The sequence below is a fragment of the Urocitellus parryii genome, chromosome 2 (assembly GCF_045843805.1).
Source record: "Urocitellus parryii isolate mUroPar1 chromosome 2, mUroPar1.hap1, whole genome shotgun sequence".
NCBI classification, from domain to species: domain Eukaryota; kingdom Metazoa; phylum Chordata; class Mammalia; order Rodentia; family Sciuridae; genus Urocitellus; species Urocitellus parryii.
In genome coordinates, this window is record NC_135532.1 from 46,191,607 (window position 1) to 46,214,407 (window position 22,801).

Consider the following 22,801-nt stretch of genomic DNA (forward strand, 5'->3'; position numbering starts at 1 on the left):
AATTTTAATAATGTGTTAGAAGGACTTGCTGAATTTGAATGTTGTTTATTAATTGTCTTTGATTCAGCACGAGTGTATTACATTTTTAAGTTAATACCTTTTTATAGTGTGAACATGGACATAGTAAGACTTACGTTTTAATCTTGAGTTCAGAACAGACCTGTTACCATTGTAAATATAAGAAAATTCATCAATGTTTTATCTACTTAAAAGTTTCAGTGGTAATCAAAGAATTTATAAAAGACTTTAAATTTTTGTGTAATATTGACTATAAAAGTTCAGCTTGTTTGATGTATGTGGCATAAAATGTATCTGAAGTTGCTAACAGTAAAGAAATTATTGCCTTCAATCTTAATACATGTAAGAAAAAATTGTTCATGTCATATGGCACTAATCTTGTACAGTAGATATTTATATATCATAAATATTAATAGTTTGTTTAAGTCTGTTACACTATTTTAGTTCTAGCATAATGTGTGTGTACCTTAAAAATTTGCTTGTAAGTGCCATGCTATTGTTTCTGAATTCCTGTACCTCATCTGATGACTGTCCTCCTAGATTTCCTCCATTATCAAGCCTCTTTTAAAAATAATTAGTCACTGTGATAGGCTGTAGTGGCTTTTCAGGAGAACTCATCAACTGCAAGAAAATGCACATTCTTGATAAGGATCTCTGAAGGTTGATTTTACATAGTCTCTCATTTTAAAATGGGATCAGTGCATTTTACTCCCTGCAGGAGTAGAACTGAGTTAAATTCCATTAAATTATTGCTATTATCTAAATGAACATTTTAAAAGAGAAGGAAATTCTCAATGAAAGGAGAAGGGGGAACAAATCCTCACTCTTACTATGTAATGCTAACAGATAATAGGAGGAAAACTTTAAGCTTTCTGATAATCTTTCTTTTTGGTGAATTTGAGAAGATGACTTCCCAGTTGTTATACGAAATATTATGTACAGAAAGAGGGCCAAATCCATGTCTTAAAAATTAACTTTTTTTGTGATTTCTGCAATTGGTTTTAGGATATGACAGCTCGTGATCTGCTCCAGCAGAGATACACACTTCCAAATGGAGACACTGCCTGGAGGTCCTCACCCCTTGTGAATGCTGCTCTGGAAGGCAAGCTGGTCTTGTTGGATGGCATTCACCGGGTCAATGCTGGCACACTTGCTGTATTGCAGAGGTTTGTATGAGTCACACACTCATACACAAAAAACCCAAAACACACAAATATGCAGACACACACCATGTCGACTTAAGCAGTAGACATGGATTGCTCCCATTTTTTTTTTTAAACTGGGTTTCTACATCTTGAAAAGCTCATATTTCCGTGTCCGAGTAGAATGTGAGATTACTTATTTTTACAGATATATTACAGCAGAAATCCAAATAATGAACATTTTGGGAAATGCCATAGCCATAATGTTTTTTTTCTTTTTTTTTCATAGCTGAAAAAAAATTTCTCAATAATTTTGAAGGACTTTATATTTGCAGATTTACATATGCAACAAATTACACAGCTGGAGTTTCTGTATTTTTTTAGAGTTATAACTTCACTAGTTACAAATTCCACATTGATCTGGATCTATATTATTAGTTAATTTTGTTGGAATCTTTGTTTTTTGAGAAAGAGAAAAATGGAGCTTTAATATAAAATGTTTTAGCTATTTGATTATATTGTATAGAGATTAGAAAAGCTGACTTTGCAGTAATAAACTTGAAAATTTATGTCACCATTTTTAAAAAAAATTTATTTTAGTTTAGATGGAGAAAAATATTTACATATTCTTAAAACTTCTGTAGAATTTAGTGTTGAGAGAAGCCTCTTCATGTGTATTTTTTGTGGAAAATATTTCTACTCTGTGTCATTTTAGAAAAGTGATTAGTGATATCTTTTATTCTTCTTGGTTCTATGATTTGTGGACATTGATTGTCAACTTTGAATTATAGGAAAGAATCAAATAAGTGCAATAAGCCATTTCCCCAACTAACTATTCAAAAAGTTTTTGTCCTTGCAAAATGCAGATAGTATATTAAAGATCCCAAATGTATTAATTCTAATTAGATTTGAACACATTTAAAAATACTATCACAAACTTTCAGTGATTTACCATAAATATTTTATACTTATAATATTTTTATCTTCCAAGGAGAAAAATGTGTAGACAAAAATAAAATAAAGTCACCTTTTATTTACTGTCTCTTGAATGTTCAGCTAAGCAAGAATAGCAGCAGCAGCAGCTATCATTAATTGAGTACTTACTCTGTGCTGGACATTATTTTAAGACAGTGCTTCTCAGGTTTTCAACCTTGGAATTAGCAGATTGGGAATTTAAAAATACCAATGCTGGGTTCCACCCTCACAAATTCTGATGTTAATTGGTTCAGGCTGAGGCTTGAACATTGGCATTTTTAAGCACTTCCCAGAAGAACTTAATGTACAATAAAGATTGAGAGTAACTCTGTTAATCATTTTTTATATTATTCAATTTTCATAGAAACTCGGTGAGGTTGTAAAATTATTGCCTTAATTTTGTAAAAGATAAAAATGTAGAGATGTTACTCCCTCTCATTCAGGGAGTAAAATGCCAAGCTAGAGTTGAACCCAGGTCTGGCTGAGTCCACTGCCCTTGCCTATAACCTCTGCATTATAGACCCATTGAATGGAGAGTGTGGCAGCTCCTAACATGGGTGTCATCAGACTTAGTGGTTGGTGCTTTTTGCCTTTTGCAGCACCTGGAACACAGTGCTGTTTCTGGTGTAGATGTCTAGGCCAGCATCAGAATTGACATATGAAATATCAGTGTAGTGGGGCTGGGGCTGTAGCTCCGTGGTAGAGCGTCTGCCTTTCACGTGTGAGACACTGGGTTCGATCCTCAGCACCACATAAAACAAATGAAATAGGGGCATTGTGTCCAACTATAAATAAATAAATACTTAAAACAAAGAAATAGCAGTGTAGTTATTTCATTATGAAGATTTTTGATATTTAAAATCATCTAATTCCAAAGATAGAAATATTTTGATAATACTTTCCTTCAAAGAGTTATATCAGATTCAAGTGTATGTGCCAGCTGCCTTGCTCAGTAATATATACCCTATGGTAATTCTGAGACACTCATTCAACTGTTTCTTTTTGTCCCTCTTCTCCACCTCCTTGCCACTCTTTCTCCTCCTTCTCCTCTCCCTCCCCCTCACTGGCTACATCTAGTATTTGTGACTGTAGTTCTCCAGTACAGAAAATAAGTTTTGCCAAATATAACAGCACTAGCCACCTTGAAATCTTGAAAAATCCATCTAATGAAATAATTTGATTCAAGTACAACCTATAATAGACATGATTAAAATGTCAGTCGAGTGCTTCTATTTCTAATAACGTCACTGTTCAGAATTGGCTAGTTTGTTTTCTGACATTCCCTTTATCCCACTAGGTTGATCCATGACCGAGAGCTTAGCCTCTATGATGGTTCTAGGCTGCTGAGGAAAGACAGATATATGCGTTTGAAACAAGAGCTGCAAATGTCTGATGAGCAGCTACAGAAGAGGTAATTTTGAGTGCCCTATTGTTATTGGTAATTTATTGCTAAGTAAAATAATGTTTATTTTTTTCCTAAACCTAGGGTCAAACCAAAACATCTTTGAAAAGCTTAATTATTTGGTGTGCTGAGCATGATAAAAGTTTGGCACTCCCTAAAACTTGCGGTTGCTATCCAGGATACATACACGCGCACACACACACACACACACACACACACACACACATGCACACTCACACATGCTTTGTCTTCTCAAGCTTCTCAAGCTTCTTTTAACTAAATGCCTAAACTTTGGTTTTGTTACCGAAAGCTTTGTCCTTGTCCCCAATGTCAATCCCGTAATGAGGACACTAATTTGAGTAAAAGGCAAAAGAACTTTTAATGCTTTGCTAGCAAAAGAGAAATACAGAGGATTCCTGTCCAGGAGGCTGTGATTTTGCCCATCAAGGGCAGCAGGGAGCTTTTAAAGAGGTGATTCAAAGGCTACATACCAGGATTCTCTGTTGGAGTTGTGATTCACTTGTTAATTTGGGAGATAGTCATTTTTGAGATCTTGTGGTACAATCCCAAGTCTGAATGACTTTGTGGATATGCACTCAAGGACAGACAATTCTGCTTAGGATGGGAAAGAACAGCGGACCCCCACCTCCCCACCCCTGTGAGATTAGGGAGGTGGAGAGATCAGGAAGGAGTAGGGAGAGAGGAAGAGAAAGAAAATAAGTCACAGTGGCAGAGTAGCAAGGGCTGTACCCAAAGCACAAAGTGGACCACTGTTACAATGTTAACAAAGTAATGCCCCCTCTTTGTCTTACCAATTCAGTTTGGTCTCATTCTATATATTCCCTCAGCAAAACAAAAGCTGGACCCACAATTAACTGGATCCATTCTCCTAGGAAGTCTTCAGTTTTACCCAAGAAGGATGCCACCTGATAACAGTGTTAACCCAGTGTGGCTTATCTAAGTCTTCTTCCAGGGATGTGACAAATAAATACGATGGGTGAGACTTGATTGGATCCTGGAATAGAAAACAAAATGAAAGCAGCTATAAAAGACAAGTAGGAAAGGTTAAATATCAACTGTGTATATATTATATGATGTTAAATTCATACTAATTTTCCTAAGTATCACAATGATATTGTGGTTATATAAGAGAATATTACCTTTTTAGGATTTGCTCTCTGAGATTTTTAGAGATAAAGTAGAATATATATAAAACTTACTTCACAATGTTTCATGGGGAAAAAAAAGAAAAAAAATAGATACATGTGTGCATGTATGTATACAAAACACACACCAGAGAGAGAAAAGAGAAAGATAAGTGAGAGTATAATACAAATGTGATAAAATCTTAATAACTGAAAAAAAAATCTAAGTGAAAGATATCATAAGCCCCCACAGGGCTTGCTGCCACAGTTTAAATTTTTAGTGAAATTTTGCTTTAAAATTTCCTTGCAATGTTTTCTTAGGGGGAAGTGTTGAATTCCTTACTATCTTTGTATAAGTTTTTAAACATCTCACTTGATTATACAGCTGCTTATGCTTCTAGGGCATACATTATGAAATTGCTGTAGCCCAGAAAATGGTCCAGTTGAGGGTTTAAGTTCTAAAATCCTTCTTATTTCATACTTTTTTTTTAGAGAGAGAGAGAGAGAGAGAGAGAGAGAGAGAATTTTGATATTTATTTTTTTTTAGCTTTCGGCGGACACAACATTTTTGTTTGTATGTGGTGCTGAGGATCGAACCCGGGCCGAACGCATGCCAGGCGAGCGCGCTACCGCTTGAGCCACGTCCCCAGCCCAACATTTCATACTTTTGATTGATAACATTTGGCGTTTGTATATTATTTGCATGTGAATCACAAGTCAGGAAAGAACTCATATTTTCAGAGAAATAAATAAAAGCAACTGGGCAATAGCTCACAGCAAATCTGCCTGGAAGTTTCCCTTAAGACATCAGGTTCATTTACTTGACACCAAATGTCCAAGAAATGACAATTCTTTTCTCTGAAAAGAACCCAAGTTCTCCTTTATGGTCACAGCAGTTTTACAAATAAAAACAAGGAACAAAGTGGCCCTGAGCATCACATGCTGGGTTTGGCTCACATTCCACAGTAGTACTTCTTCTCAAAATTTTCTACCTGTGTTGTTCAGTTTTTTCTCTTTCACAAACATAATCCTGCTCACCTCTATTTCCAGAGGAGGGAAAGTAGAGAGAAATCATAGCAATACTTGCTTTCTTTCATTAAAATTTTTTTGTTTGACTATTTACTAGTGTTAACCAGGCACTGAAACTAGAACCTGATAGTGTTTTATGAAAAATGCTTGTCCCCTGTCATTGATTCTATGAAAGCCTCTCATTTCCCTCTATTCTCTTCCTAAAGGCCACCACTTTCAACTCTTTGTTTTGGTATTTACCTCTGTCACTAAACAATATGCTTTCATTGGTATCTCTTTCTTTTCTTTATTTTTATTCTTGAAGTACTGGGGATTGAACCCAGGGGTGCTCTACCAATGAGCTACATCCCAGACCTTTTTACTTTGTATTTTAAGACAGGGTCTCAGTAAGTTGCTGAGGCTGGCTTCAAGCATGGAATCCTCCTGCCTTAGACTTCAAAATAGTTCTACTGATATTTCTTGATTTATTCTTTAGTGTTATCAATTACATATTGATTTTCTGCATAGATAATTAATGTTTGGCTCTTTCACTGTCTCTTTTGTGTCTTTCTATCCACCCATTCTTCCTAAAGAGTTATATAATTTTGTTTAAAACTTTGTCTAATTTTTACACAATTATGACAGCATAAGAGTATATACACGTGATTCATTTAGTATACTATAATCATTTCTCCTTTATACATACCTCTTTTTTCCCTAAAATTAGTAATTATTTGCATATGTAGAGAGATATAAATAATTGCAATCCAGTTTTGCATGTTAGAATAGAGATTTGTACAATAGTACTTTGGGAGCACTGAGTGGGGAGACAAGTATTTTTTCATAAAAAGATAAAAAAGTGTTTTAGTCAGCTTTTTCACTTCTTTGACCCAACAAGAACAAGTTTAGAGGAGGAAAAATATATTTTGAAGCTTACAGTTTCAGAGGTCTCTATCCACAGATGGTTAATTCCATTCCTCAGGGCTTAGATAGGGCAGAACATCTTGTTGGGAGTGTCTGGTGGAGGAAAGCAGCTGGGAACAAGACATGAATGTGTGTGTGTGTGTGTGTGTGTGTGTGTGTGTGTGTGTGTGTGTGGAGCACTCCACCCTCCGAGGACAAAATATATATCCCAAAGGCATGTCCCCAGTGACTCACCTTCTTCAGCCATACGCTACTTGCCTACAGTTACCACTCAGTTAATCCCTATCAGGGGATTAATGCTCTGATTAGGTTAAGGCTCTCATAACACAATCATTTCATTGTGAACTTTCTTACATTGTCTCACACATGAGCTTTTGGAAGACATCTCACATCTAAACCCTCTTTTTATGTATATCTCACTTTTTCATCTCAAATACTTCCTCTGATGTCAAAATCTCTCAGCATATTGAGGTAGTCCTATATTTATCAATTACATCTTCTATCAGTTTCACCTTTCTCCAACAGAGTATTCCGACAAGCACTTATCTGGAGTTATTCTTTTTTTTTTTTTTCCTGTGGTGTTGGGGATTGAACACAGGGCCTTGTGCATGTGAGGAAGCACTCTACCAACTTATTCATTCCTCATCAGTACTCCTCCTTTGTATCCAAGAAACAATATTTTCTTATGATATTAAAATGTTATCTCTTTATTTTGTTGTTAAACATTGCCATGTTACAGAATCTGCTTCATTCTGATGGTTTGGGATACTAGTAAATTTCTTTGCCTTTTCCTGGTTAAGCTTGATTTAATTTGGTAAACTATTTTTGCCTTTCTCTGAATAAATACATTCTCTTTTACAATTATAACATTTTACAATTACAACATTTCTTATAAGTCAGTTAGTTGGCAGTATTTCTTTCAGGACTGTATTTATTATATAACAGCTTATTATAACTGTGTTTATTACCTAACAGCTTGACTAGAAGGACATAGTATGGTATAAAAACAAAGAAATTTGTACTCAGCAAATTAATTTACATCATGAATTGTTCTTGTGAGTAACACAATCTGTTATCTAGCATAAGTTGATCTTATATGCTGTCCATATCTAATATGTCACTCTTGGCTACAAATTAGAAACTCATGACTTGAATTGTCTATCATTTCACTTCTGTACTTATTCACAGAACTAAAGTTCAGCAATGTGAATACTATTTTTATAATATTTAAACAAACTCAACCTTTATTTTATTTTTATTAATGCTCTGTTTCCTTATGGGAGATTTTAAGATAGAGAAAAAGGTCAAAAGTAGAATGACAAGAAAATTTTTGTTTTGTTTCTTAAAGGGGAAGGGTTTTGGAGAGATGGGGAGGGTGTTCTGGGATGGTATGTCAGTTGCAGTTGTCTAAGCTTCCATAGTCTTGCATAAAAATAAATCTCCTACCTCTGGGCATCAGGATTCTAAGAACAACTTCTACTAATCTGTGGTATAATAACTCCTAACTTTAAAGCTTTTGTTCCAACTACAGTATTGGGTAATTTTGTTGAACAAGAATATCATAGAGGCAATCTCTAGAGTCAGTACTCTCTGGGTACTCAGGTGATTAGAATAATACCCAGACTAATGATTTGGTAGGACTTATTTGGATATTATAAGCTTTTGTTATTGACTATTGGCATTACTTCACTCTTTCAGGTTAAATATTTATTGAATGCCAACTCTAAGATGATATAGTCACTTCCTGTTGTATTGCACCACATATGAAGACAGACAGATATGCAAACAAATAATTACAATGTAGCTTTTAAATATTAGAGTAGAGGTCTGTACAAGGGACCATGAACACAGGAGAGGGAATGACTAGAAACTGTCTTGTTAGGTTTGGGAAGTCTTCAAATGCTTTTTAAGTTGGCATTTCCCAGAGTTTTCCCCTAAACCTTTTCTTTGGACAGTCCCAGTCACTCTTATATCCTTACCTGTTGTTGGTACAGTGAGCTTTCCTCAAAATCTCTTTTTACAATTTAGTTGTCTGTCCTAAGACTACTAAATGTCTTCCCTGAGGTGTTGTGGAGAAAATCTGAATTTATTTCTACCAACCTACTATTCCTCTAGAATTCCTGACCTTAGTGGACAGAGCCACTTCCTCTTCGTACACCTAGCCTAGATGTGTACAGTACCCAGCAATTAATTTGATTATATCACTCTTTAAATCTTTCAGTAATTTTCATCACCTGCAGTGCCCAGGGCCAACATCTATATATGCTTTCTATGCTGCTTTATCCTTCATCTCTCAGGACCAGTGTAGCCAACTTCTGTTACTCCTGTTAAGACTCACCTCCACCGTGAAGCCTTCTGGGATATTACTGTAACTCTTTCCTAGACCAATGAAGGTTTAAGAGCATCTTTGCTTTTAGGCATAATGTGGTAAGTTTAGATACATGGTTCTGCTTCAAGATAGGAACAGTTTCCAATATTGTATTTGGCAAGATTTCCTTAGTTACAAGTAGCAAAAAATTCAAACTGTTGCAAAAGTGAATTTATTAGTACCTCATATGGTAAAATGAAAGGCAAAGATGCAGTAGAAACTGAAGAAATAACCCGAACCTGGGACTTTAATATAATCAGGACTTTCTGTCTTGCTTCTGTACCTCATCCTTTTGTTTCTCATGTCAAAATATGTGGCACAAAGTAGACTATTTGGGGAGTAATTTTGAATGAATGAGTAAATCTTAACCTGGAATAAAGTTTAGAAAACATAGGTAAAGTTAATTCTATTAACAAAATTTTGAGTGGCCTTGTGTGCTAGCAACATTTCTTCACATAAACTTACTAATTAGGAATATTTTGGTGCCCTTTGATGACAAGTCTGATAACATAGTATTCCATAATTAAGAGCTGCTGGCTGTGTGCTACCAATCCTTTTCAATTTCATAGCATGAAACCCACTTTCTAAATAATTATATTTGACTCCTTTGCCAACCATCATTGTTTACTAGTTTATACCTAGGATCATACACTTTGATCATTTCCAGAATGTTCTACAACCTTTTACATTCTTAGCAGGTAATTATATGCCTAACAACCTTTAGAAATGTTAGGAACTCTTGTTGCAAGATCCTAGGAATTATCTGGATATGGTGGTTAGAAAAACAGTGATAGCCACATACATTAGATATCAGTCCTGCCTGCACTGCTTGCAGGAAATAAGAACCACAATAGAATTGTTTCCGTTCATGAGAGAAACTTATTTTGGGGAAGGAGGGAGTACAGATACTACAAGCTGCTAAATACTACCAGCTGCTAAATGTGTCCCTTCCTGCTGATAGCCAGAGCATGGATGAGAGAGATGAGTTAATAGTTCATTTCACCAGGAAAGGGCTTCTGGTTATCTCAGGGAAGCAATACAGATTGTGGCCTTGCCTTGGTTGTATTTAGATGTGCTCTAATATTTTTGTATTTTCATTGAATATTTTACAGTTATTGTTTGTTATTGAACATTAAAACCAGCTTACAACCCCTCTGTCTTCATTGATTACTGATGAAATGTAATTGGACATTTGAGCACAGTCCTTAATGAATTAGGTTTTCTGTACCCTTTTGTTTTACTCTTACCCATGTTTGAAGATAGTTAGGACCTATGTCCCAGAAATTTTAGCATCTTTTTTTGCTAGCAAATTTGTCTGTGTAAATTTTTAACCAAATTCAATATAGATCCAGGATTTTATACCAAAAAAAAAAAAAGACCAATAGAAACTTTTATTTTGAAAATAATCCTGTATATTTTTTAATGGACAAGGAATAATTTTGAAAACTTATGTCTATGTAGGTATAATTATTTGCTATGTATTTTCTCAGTTTGTCCTTTTGATACGGGTAATATAGGAGATCATTATTTTCAGTTCTTATCACTTTGTTTTTTTCTTGTCACAAAGATCTTCAAAAAGTTTCTTGTAGCCAGGCATAGCGGTGCATGCCAATAATCCCAGCAGCTCCAGAGGCTGAGGCAGGAGGAACATGAGTTCAAAGCCAGCCTCAGCAAAAGTGAGGTGCTAAGCAACTCAGTGAGATCCTATTTCTAAATAAAATACTAAATAAAGCTATTGATGCTGGTCACTGGTCGAGTGGCCCTGATTTTAATCTCTGGCACTCCCCCCCCCCCAAAAAAAAAGTTTCTTGTAGTACTGGTAATTGACAATAATTTATATTGTCATTTATTTGTTTGGCATCTGCTTTCTTCCAGGTGTTACCCTAGATCTTGTATGGTATAAGGAAACATTAGAAATGTGTCTATGCAACTTGCTTTGTTGCACAGAAAAAAATGAAATATGAGCTATGTATGGAACTATGCAACTTCTAGGTTCTGAAATGGAACCATAAGTATAACAGCAGGGAAGGCCAACTTAAAAATCCTTTTCCAGCCCATGACTGATGTCATTATAGAAACCTTCTGTATAATTCTTTCAAGTGCCTTAATATGTAAATTCAGCAAAAATATGCTATATAATGTCTTTCAAAAGATGGGAGCTTATCAGTGCCTTTTTATTTATTAAAATCTTTGTTGAGGGATCATTGACATGTCATAAACTTTATTTAAAGTGTACAGTTTGATGATTTTTGATATTTATATATACTTGCAAAACTATTGCCACAATCAAGATATTGAGTGCATATATAATCTCCAAAGTTTCTTCAGACCCCTGTGTAATCCCTTCCTCCTGCCCATTCTCACTGTCTTCTGCCATCCCCAGGGATCTTCTTCTGGTCACTATATATAGCTTGTATTTTCTAGGGTTTATGTAAATGGAATCACACAGTATATATTCTTTTTTGTCTTGTTTCTTTTACCCAACTTAATTATTTGTGATCATCCATGTTGTGTATCAGTAGTTTGCTTCATTTTATTGCTCGGAAACTATAATTATATAAGTATTTTAGTCTCTACAAACATTTATGCCGAGCATGGTAGCACACACTGACGATCACAGAGACTCAGGAGAATTGAAAGTTGGAGGCCAGTATGGACAACTTTCTGTCTTCCTTGTCTCAAAATTAGAAAATTAAGGGGCTGGGGTTTTAGCTCAGTGGTAGAACTCTTGCCTGGCATGTGTGAGGTGCTGGGTTCGATTCTCAACACCACGTATAAATAAATGAATAAAATAAACATACATCAACATCTAAAAAAAATTTGTTTTAAAAGAAAAAAAAAGAAAGATAAAAAGGCTGGTGTGGCTTAGGTGGTATTGTGCCCCTAGGTTCAAACCCCAGTACCAGAAAAAAAAAATTAAAGAAACACCTCTGTCTACAAACATATTGACCCCAATATTTCAAATGTTGACCCCAATATTTTAAATCTTTAAAAATCCTCTTAAAATACATTTTTGCTTTTTAAATCTTTAATCCTTAGGAAATAATGCCCATGTGAAAGTAAGCATCTTTTTTGTTTTATTTGTTGTTTTGTTTTTGTCATTGTTAAATTCTGGTAAAATTAAACCTAACTTTGATTTTAAATTTTCATGGTGCTTGTTTCCTTATTTTCAATTATGAACCAGTTTTTTCCGATTTAGTATTACCAGTGGTTTGTCAAGTCACTCTGAAGTCCATGGTAAAACCTCTGCTCTCTAACTTTCAGACTTGGGGAATCTAACTCAGGAAATAACTCTCTATGTAACCTATTTGTATGTAAGGAAGTTTTGTGGGGAGAGCCTAGGAAAAAAAAAAAAGGTTCTTCTCATCCTGTTATTTAGTAGTTTGGTGGTTGTTTTTATTGTCAGAATAGCCTTCTATGCCCAGCACATCAGCTGTCTCAGAAATGCCCCCTCCAAATCTGGCCATCTTACTGAAGTACCTTGTGAGAATCAAAATTAAAGAGCAAGCCACAGGCAGTAAATATCTCAGGCAATGGCTCTATCACCTTATTTAAATTCAGGCCACCTCCCTTGTTCTCATAGTACTTGCTTCCTAATCTCTTAGTTTAATGATATAAATTGGGCTTTCCTTTTTGCCTTGCCTGTTGGATTTCCTTTTTTTTTTTTTTTTTTTTTTGTGGCAGTACTGGGGATTTAACCCCAGTAACCCAGCCCTTTCTTTATTTTATCTGGAGACAGGGTCCTCACAAAGTTGCTGAGATTGGCCTCAAACTTGCAGTCCTCCTACCTCAACCTCCCGAGTCTCTGGGATTATGTGTGCACAATACCATGCCTGGCTACCTGTTGAATTTTGACTTTGTTTAACTCCCTGATTTGCTATCCCTCACTATCTTAGGTAAAAATCTACATCTACAGCTTTAATTTTGTGCATCCAAACCAGGCTTTGTGTCTCCCATCTTTTTTTTGTCCCCATTAGGAGTCAGAAGGATCAAGGATGTTATCTTGATGGGCCTTGAGGCAGAGTGATCTGAATTATAACAAACTACTTAGCTAAAATAGAAAATGAAATAACTTGCCTCTTTAGCTTTCTGATCGCAGGATGTCCCATGCCCATTTTCTGGTATATTACTAATTACTAGCAATCCTGAATGACCATGCTGTCCTCGGGACTTTCAGGCACTATCCATGTTGTTATCCTTCCCTGTTTTCCCAGAACAACTTTTTGGGACAGATCATTCCTCAGGCCCTGCTGGAACATCTTTTTTTTTTTTTTTTTTAAACCTAGATAAATGAAAGGATATCAGGTAGTTTTTATGAATTCATCCAGGTCTTCTATATGGCCATTTCTAAAATTGCTTTCTCTGGTTTAAAAATTATGCTCTCTAAAATTATTAGGTGATTTACGTACTCTAAAATTACAGATCATGTAGTGAAGGACTTGGTAGACATACCCACTGTATTGATATGACTTCCTCTTATTTGAACTCTTCAAAGAACTCATCTGATTCTTTTTACATGTCCTACCTCCCAGTAGTCTGGCAACCTAATCACTTAATTCAGGTACCAGTGAAATAGTTAATGTTGAAATATAGTTATATACTGATTTTTTTTGTTTTTTTTTTCTGAAATTCTTGACAAGTATTTCACTTTTTATTTACTTTTCCTCAGCATTAACTATATTACCCTCTAAAAGCAATATTTCTGATGGGTTTTTGAGTAGAATTGATGAAACCTGACAATATTTCCCACATGCTTAGATTGTAATAAGTGGTTTCCTATCTCTCATCTACAACCAACTCAAGTTATTTCACTAGCCATGGGAAGTCTTATCTTTTTCTTCTATGTGTACTAAAATGTTTATATGCCTTCTCAATTTTCCTAAGAGAGATTTTTTAAGAACATCACTTTAAAAATTGTAACATTTCTATAACGATGCCAAAAGAATGGATTATGTTAAGCTTTGGTTCTCTTTGCTTTTTTTAGACATTTTTTGTGCATTATAATTATACATAATAGTGGGATTCATGTTTATATGTTCATAACATGCACACAATACAACAATTTACTTTGGTCTTTTTCATTCCCCAGTATCTTCCCTTTTCCTCCTTTTTATTTTTCTTTACCTTTTTAAGACCTAAGTATTCTCTTGCTGATCTAAAGTTTAAATTTAATCTAACCCCCTTCAGCTGCTTTAATTTTTTGTATTTGAAAAAGTCTTCCTATCCTGAATTATGCTTTTTGGTCTTTCTTTGATTGACATAGAGTGGCCTCCTTGCAAGACAGAAGATTTTGAGGAGATTTTAAATAAAGAAAGAGAATGAGTATGATTAATATAAATGTGATAAAGATAATTAATATGAACTGAATGGGATTTTAGTTTAAGGGACTTCAGGGAAAGATTTTTGAAGGCATAACAACACGTTACAAGCAGTGATTTGTGTTAGGACTGGAGTTTCGTAAATAGACATTGTACAACATTTATTAGTATTAGTAATTATGTTATTTTTCTTAATCTTAGGATCTTTGGATACCCTGACTTTTTTTTTCTAAACTCATTCTTTGAATAACAATTTGGATATTAATAGTATGACAGGGTTATCATTGCCTAGACTCCAATTACCATGACCTAATCTCTAATGTGAAAGGTTATGTTTTCTTGTTATTTTTCCTTTTTAGATCCATTTTTCCTATACACCCTTCCTTTAGAATCATTGCCTTGGCAGAGCCCCCTGTTATTGGAAGCACAACACAGCAGTGGTTGGGACCAGAATTCTTGACCATGTTCTTTTTCCATTACATGAAACCCCTTGTCAAAAGTGAAGAAATCCAAGTCATTAAGGAAATGGTAAGAGTAAGGCCAGTGATAGCCTAATGTCTATAGCTGCTCTCTTTCTAATGTACCCTAATACATGCTGGGGCAGAATGGGGCATTTTGTCTTTTCCTCTACATTTATTTCCAAATATTTTCATATAATACTATAAGTCAATGGTTCTTAACCTCTTAACATTTTTTCAGAATTATTTGAAGGGTTCAATAAAACACAGATTTTTGAGCTCCATCTGTTTTTTGAGTCAGTAGATTTGAGATGGTATGTGACAATTTGTATTTCTGACTGGTTCTCAGGTGATAGTTGATGCTACTGGTTTGAGGACCACACTTTGAGAACCACAGGTTGAGGCCACCTTTCCCCTATCTTATGCAGAGTTTTGCAATTCCTTTCTGTTTATGTTCAGTCAGAAGTGACTATTTTAACTTCCTACTGTAAGAAAAGGCCAGATATATAGTTAGTTCCTTAGATTTTAGAGAAAATACTAAGTAGTTCTGGTTCCCTCAGGACTATAATCTTACACTTACCTGCCTAGTCAATTGGTAGCTTCTGATATGTGGGTAATCCATTATTGAAGTGTTTGCCCTAACCAAGCATTGTGTTTACCACTTTGTAGTTCTAGAACTGCGCTATTCAATGTGATAGCATTTTAGCCACACTAAACAAAAAATTTTAAACTCAGTTTCTTAGTCACCTTTCAAGTACTCAGTAGCTATGTGGGATGTGTTGACTACTGTATTAGCACAAATAAAGAAAATTTCCATCATCATAGAAACTTCTATTGGAGAGTGCTGTTTTAGATAATTAAAAATGAACATTTTTCATAAATGGATTCATTTCCTTTGAAATACCAGAATGAAATGGTTAATTTTAGGTATTGTGAGCATGGTTGTGTACAAGGGTATAGGCTTTAGGGTTCAGCAACTTGACTCTTAAATGTCAAATCTACTACATATTAGCTTCTAGATCTTGGATAAATTACTCAATCATAGTTTCCTCACCTGAAAATAGGGATAATACTACATCTTACACCATAGGATTTATTTAAAGAATAAATAAGGTAAAGTATGTAAGGAATAGAATTAAAATTCTAAAAACTTCCATTTACTTAAGTGACCCAAGACACCCTGAGCAGTGTACTTTCAAAATGGTTGTATTATGCCAATCATCATTGTAACATCATTTCTATTCCTTTTAAATTAAAAATTGAAAGTTATTGATTAAATTCTTATAGTTTAAATTAGATATTTAGTTACATTAAGGTTTATAATAGTTAAAAGCAATTAATGTCTTTTATTTGAGCAGCTGCTCTCCTGAATTGATTATGGCCCTCAAGTATGATGATTAAAATTTTTTGAGAAAAAAGGATACTTTGAGCATTCTTTACACAATAGTATCTTATCTTTCTTAGTAGACAAACACACACATATAAAGCAATTTTGTTTTAGTAATGAAAATGCCTAAATCAGAGTTTAAAATTCACAATGAAACTAACAAAACCAGAAATGAAAACGTTTAATGGTTACACTATATGTCAGTTTTTAATTGCATTAATTGTTTTGTTTTATGCTGGTGATTAAATTGTATATGGAGAAGAGTAGCTTCATACTGATTCATGATCTATGTATGTAATTAATAATCATGTACTTTCTATAAATGTAATTCTAATATTATTTGCTAAATAGTTATCATTTCTGGCCAATTGAACAGATATCCTAATTATTTTTTCTGATTTTCCTCAATTCTCTCATAAAATAGGTCCCAAATATTCCTCAGGAAGCCTTGAATAAATTGTTATCATTTACACACAAACTCAGAGAGACCCGGGATCCAACGGTAAGTCTGGGCTTTGCCAAAGGATGTTCTCTTGTTGACATGCTGTTGTTTTAAAATCTGTTGTTAAATTGGCATTTTTAGCCTTTATCTTTGGTTTCTCCTGTACATATGTTTAACTACGATTTCAGTGATTTTAACATTTTTTTCCATATCTTTGTGGCTCATGTAGAGAATATAATTTTTTACTTTATGGGAATATTTGGGACTCTTGGGGTTCTACTTTGTTCCCTTCATACCTTTCACTGAGCAGCAGCATCTATTCTTATAGCTGTGTCCTGTTTCTAACCACACCCAACCCCCTCTATTTGTATTTCTATCCCAGGATGGCATGTTGAAAACATAAAGTCCTATCACTTTCTAACTCTGTAACTCTGTTCTCATCTGTAAAATGGCAAAATTTCCATTTATCTCAGAAGAAGGTTGCAGTGATTAAACATTAAAATTTATGTAAAGAATCTCCTCTTTAGTAACTGCTTTAAAAATGTCAGTTTCTTTACTTTTCAACTAGATAACTTTGAGATTACTATAAATTATCTAGTACAACTAAGCTATCTTTTCCCTTGAAATTGTGTTCCCAATTTAATTTCCTTTAATAATCTACCAAATTACCCAAGTTAGAAAGCTTGACATTTTTAATTCCTTGCATTTCTTATGTCTTCTTTTAATAGGAAAGTAAATTTCACCAATTTAGCATCTTTAAATGTTATATCTCTTCTTTGATCTATTGTCAATAATTGTTTCATATCAGATTTCACAGTCTTTCTCCTGGGATATTGTTATTTCCTCTCTACTGCTCTCTTTACCAACAATTCATTCATCAAGGGGTTGTCTGTTAGTTTCCTATAGCTGTTATAACAAATTATCATAAGTTGGTGGCTTAAGAGAACAGAAATTTGTCTGGTGGACAACAAAATTTATAAATCAGTGTCATCCAAAATCAAAGCATCAACAGAGCTGTACCCTGGGAAGCTCCAGGGGAGAATATCTTCCTTGCTTCTTCTGGGTTTTGGTGGCTTCCAGCACCCCTTGACTTGTGATCTCATCATGTCAGTTCTGCCTCCATCTTTTTGTCACCTTGTCTGTGTATTTGTGCCAAATTTCCCTCTGTTTCCCTCTTACATAAGATTTCATTTAGGGCTCACCAAATAATTATCTCCTTATTTCAAAATCCTATCCTATCTGCAAAGAAAACTGTCATAAAAAGTGATGTTCACATATTCCAGAGATTATGATGTGGATACCTTTGAATGGAAGGGCTTAGGGTTGGGGGACCCTGGACCATTTTTCTAGATGTCACATGTTTCCTGTTAATTAACATCTAGTGCCTCATCTCCAACTTCTTTCCCCCCTACTCATTCTTCAGCTAGCTGTATTGATCTCTTTGCTATTCCATGACCACAGTAGTGCCTGCCTCGAGGCCTTTGCTACTTGACATTTCCTCTGCCCATGTGTCTCTTTCCCGGATGGCTGCACATTTACTCCTTCACACCTTTCAGATTCTCTCAGGTGTTACTTTTTAAATGTCATATTCTCTCAGGTGTTACTTTTTAAGTAAAGCTTTCTTAAATTTCTTCTCTATTTTATTCCTATCTCTCTGCCTACCTTAAGGTTTTTCAGAGGACTTATATGACCTTTGGACACAATAGACATGTTTTAGTCAATTATTTTTTGTTCTCTGTTTTCCCTCACTTGGATTTTTATCCACAGCAGCATTGGCTTTTGTTTGTTTTATTCTCTGTGGTATTTCCGGAATCTGGAACTTTGCCTGCAACACAGTAGGTATTCAACAGGTATCTGTTACATAAATGAATGAATGAGTCTTCTTTATTGTCCTTGGAATGACCTTTCTCAATCCGTTTATGGAGTTCTTCCCTTTCTTTAAAACTATTAGGAGATTCATTCTCTTTGTCCACAGATTAAAGACAACTCCTTTTTCCCAGTCTCATTTCCTACAACCTCTTTTGAAGCCCCCTCAGCTCTGTTCACACATGGCTTCTTCCTGGTTTTTTTTTTTTTTTTTGACTCTACCACTACTCTGCTCTGTATTATGTCTGAAATATGCTTTCTTCCCATCCACTTGTCCCTCAGATACTCTATTCTGTCAGGTCTCTCATCCTCCTTAGGCAGAAGTAACCTCTGTCTCTCATCTGCTTTCATGACACTTGGTGTATACTTCTGATATTGAGACATTGCCATTGTATTAAACTTTATTTTTATATCCCCAATTAATACTTGAACTTTTTGAGTCTGGGTCTTGTTTATTCTTTTATTCTTATTTCCCAGGCTGGTTGGTACCTGCCACATAGTAGACACTTAAATCTTTGATGAATGAATGAATCAATGAATTTGTTAAGTAATTACTTATTAGCTGATCACCCCTACATTTTTCTCTTGACTTGTGATCTCAACAGGAGAAAGAAAGGTTATTTTAATAATTTCTGATAAGATCTTTTATATTTTTAAGCTGGGTACTAATAATCATGTTAACATGTAAAACCCTTTTTGGTGTGCTTTTAAATTACATAATCATGGTAACTAATGCTTCTCATTCTCATCCTATTTTCTACAGATAAAACTGTAGTTAGAAATTTGATATTATGAATGTTAAATACATTAGGAATTTTAAATTAAAGTATACTCTCAATTTTTAATCAAAAATATGAGAACAGAAATTACTAGACTCTCTATTCAACATGTAAATGGCTCAACAGATAGCTTAGTTCCGATTTTTTTCAACACTGCATATTATTGCAAAACATTTTGGTTCCATCAACTGAAGGAGTTGTTATTCTTCAAATTCATGAGAAATCCTCACTGATCACTAGAATTAAATGTGAAGTCTGAACTCTGTGTTATGCTTAGAATGAGATTAAAATGTTATATCCTAGAAAGTTACCTGAGGGTTTAATAAGATTCTTGTCATCAGAAGCCTCTGTTGGGAGTTTAAACTTTTTCTTGATTAAAATAGGAAAATTTCATCGTGCTAGATATTAAGGATGGGGATTTCTAAATTATTTCTAGCCTCTGATACTTTCAGCCATACTGGCTGAATCTTATCCTTAGTTCCTCTCAGTTGGAAAGTCCTTTGAGATACTTGTTGCATCCTTTCTCTTCATGTTTGCTGCCATAATTGGAGTATAGGATTTTATCTTTTCATAGGCAGATTAATGAAGTAACTTTCTGTTTCCTGATTATAGGCTCTCTGTCCTTCAACTACTTTACATATGGCTGCTGATTTAAGTCAGGAATTAAGCCAGATAATTTGATTCTAAAATCAGGGTACTTCTTTGCACAAAGTTCCCTTTTGTTTAGGAATAAGGTCAAACTCCTCGGAGTGTCTGATATTTGAGAACAAGCCTTTCAGCAGGGCTCTATAGTAGAGCTGTGCTGATGTCCTCACAGCTTACATGAATTTGTGTTCCATTTGCTTTCATGCCTTTGTTTGTAGCAGTTCTCCTGCCTACTGGAACATTTTAAGCCACTGTAGCAGTTGTCAACTGTTCCACTTATTTTAGCATTAAATTACATGCTATTTTGAATTGAAATTTATGGTTACTTATCTTTAAATATTGTCTCTATGTCTAGAATGCAAATTTATTGAAAACAAGGATGCACCAAATGTTTGCTTGTGAATGAGTTCTTTGAAATTTAGAACATGTTGTATAATAGAGGATATGTACTAATAACAGTAGATCAATATCTTATGAAGCTGAAGTTCGTGAGGAAGGAAATAGTCAATAAATTTTTCTTCTTTGGGACTTACAAAGATGACCTTAGGTGAAAACTTTGAACAAGAAAATTAATGTGAAATGTGTCTTTGGCTTTCTCCCCTTATCTATTTTGAACTTTTATTAATTTTACAGAATCTCCTTTATTAGGCCCTTTGAGCCATGTTAGTGCTCCTGTCACCTACTACATTTCACTCTTGTCTTTGGTGTGCCCTCCCAAAGGTCCAGTTGCTTCAAAAATCCTTCTCTGGTTTTCAGTAGAAATCACTGTTTTCCTAACATTGCCGATCTGAGTTGAGAATTAGGCCATTAACAATCTGGCTCATTAAAATTATGGTAATGTCCTATCCCTTTCATCTCTCTGATTTTTTTTTTCATTGTAAAGAGGGTAACTATTTTAATGATCTCTGCCACCTGTTGAGCACTCATATTTTTCCGACCTGTACTAAATGCCTCAAAATCTTTTTCTAATGTAATTCTCAAAACAACCTTAAAGGTAAGTGTATTATCATTGCCATTTCAAAAATGAAGGAACTGAGGCTTGGAAAGGTTAAATAATTTTGTGAAGTTCATACAGTTAATGAAGAGTCTGACTTATCAAACTTAAAGCCTATAAACTTTATCATGATATTATGGTATCTGCCAAGAGAATTTCAAGTTCAAGTCAGCAAATGTTTATTGAGCACTTATCATGTCCTAGGTTCAACAGGAGCAACTCTGTGAGTGGAATCTGAGAAAGTAAGAAAAGAAAAAGAAATTATTCTGACAGTAGAGGGGAAGGATTTCAAACATCAAGCTGCCACACAAGATAACAAACTGATTTACACATCTGTGGTCAGCACCCTAAAATATTCCACAACTCCTTTTCTCTGGTTCAGAAACAAGAGATTTCCTTAAAGTTCTAGGAATTTTTAGAATACCTTAACAAATTAGGGGAAAAAAAAGAGAAACAAATAGTCATTTGTACATAGGAATTATTTTTAAGACAGGTATGACCTGTGTTGTATAATACCCTTCACCTATTCACTCTCCTCCACCCCAATATATGAATATAGCACTTAGCACAATTAAAATAACTTGAATTGAATTGATACTTTTTATAATGAAAAAATTGCCTTTACACATATTTAAAATGCAAGTTGATTTTTTAATTTTTATTTGTAATTCATTAACAGTGCATATTTAATTTAAACTGGGCCTTATCCTTCAGGAGTAATGAATTCTGCTGTGATACCCATTTAAAGGTTATTTAATAAGTTGAAGCAGGTCTCTTAACAGACTTTCCTTACCTTTTTGATAGGCACAGTCCTTGGCAGCATCACTTTCTACTCGACAATTGTTGCGGATTTCTCGTCGGCTGTCACAGTATCCTAATGAAAATCTTCACAATGCTATTACAAAAGCTTGTCTTTCCAGGTAACCATACTCTTCTTTCACACTGACTTCAAGTCTTTGGATCTTTGCTAAAACACAACATAAATTTAATTGATAGTCTACATTCACAGGTTCATAAAAAGTATTGGTCTGAATATATGAATATATCAGCCTAGTCATCAGTCATTAGAATTTACTTAGTATAATATATTATGTTATTTGGACATGAAAACAATTACAAGGCTGGGGGTGAAGCTCAGTGGTACAGTATAAGCTTAGCAGGTATGAAGCCCTGGTTTTAATTCCTAGCACCAAAAAATAAAATAAAATAAAATAATAATAATAATACAAAATTTTAAACAATTTTTTTATATTTGTTTTTTAGTAGTAGTTGAACAAAATACCTTTATTTTAATGTGGTGCTGAGGATCGAACCCAGGGCCTTGCACGTGCTAGGTGAGTGTTTCACCAGTGAACCACAACCCCAGCCCCAAATTTTAAACAATTTTAAGAAGTATTTTACAGATGAGAAAACTGAGTCACTTGCTCAGATCACGTAGTAGAGGTCTGAGACTTGAATGCTGGTTCATAGGTCTTCAGAGCTGGGGCTTTTGTGCATTTTAATTATCTCCTTGCAAATTTGCCTTGGGATTTTCCATGCTTGATAGTACTGCCCTCTTCTCTAATTTTAACAAAACTAAGATGTTTTAAGTCTACACTAATAGTTTTTATACCAATGGGGAATGATTATAAAATATTGACTTATAGAATTTTCTTACAGAATCACCTTTTCATGAAACCATTTTAAAAGAGCAATAAAAAAGATTGAGAACAATTCCAGTTAACATAAAATATCTTCTTGAATACAAATCTTATTCTTTTAAGTTGATATTAGGTCTTGTTTAATTTTTTTCCTTTTTTTATGTTGACTCACATAAAATATTTTTGAAATATTAAAAAATGTTTTATTGGATACTATATTATTTACCAAATATATTTTCACAATAAGTCCAATACTAGGTATGATCAGGAAGCATCTTTTTTTATACCTA

The 22,801-nt window shown here is 34.4% G+C and overlaps 1 protein-coding gene across 1 annotated transcript in view; it reads left to right on the plus strand.

The window, feature by feature from the left end:
• Vwa8 (von Willebrand factor A domain containing 8) overlaps nucleotides 1-22,801 on the plus strand; it is a 396,504-nt gene that overhangs the window by 125,192 nt on the left and 248,511 nt on the right. Inside the window, exons 13-17 of the mRNA XM_077795206.1 lie at nucleotides 1,024-1,184; nucleotides 3,433-3,546; nucleotides 14,660-14,828; nucleotides 16,570-16,647; nucleotides 21,676-21,791. Coding sequence (XP_077651332.1) covers nucleotides 1,024-1,184; nucleotides 3,433-3,546; nucleotides 14,660-14,828; nucleotides 16,570-16,647; nucleotides 21,676-21,791 — 638 coding nt within the window. The remainder of the gene's footprint in view (nucleotides 1-1,023; nucleotides 1,185-3,432; nucleotides 3,547-14,659; nucleotides 14,829-16,569; nucleotides 16,648-21,675; nucleotides 21,792-22,801) is intronic.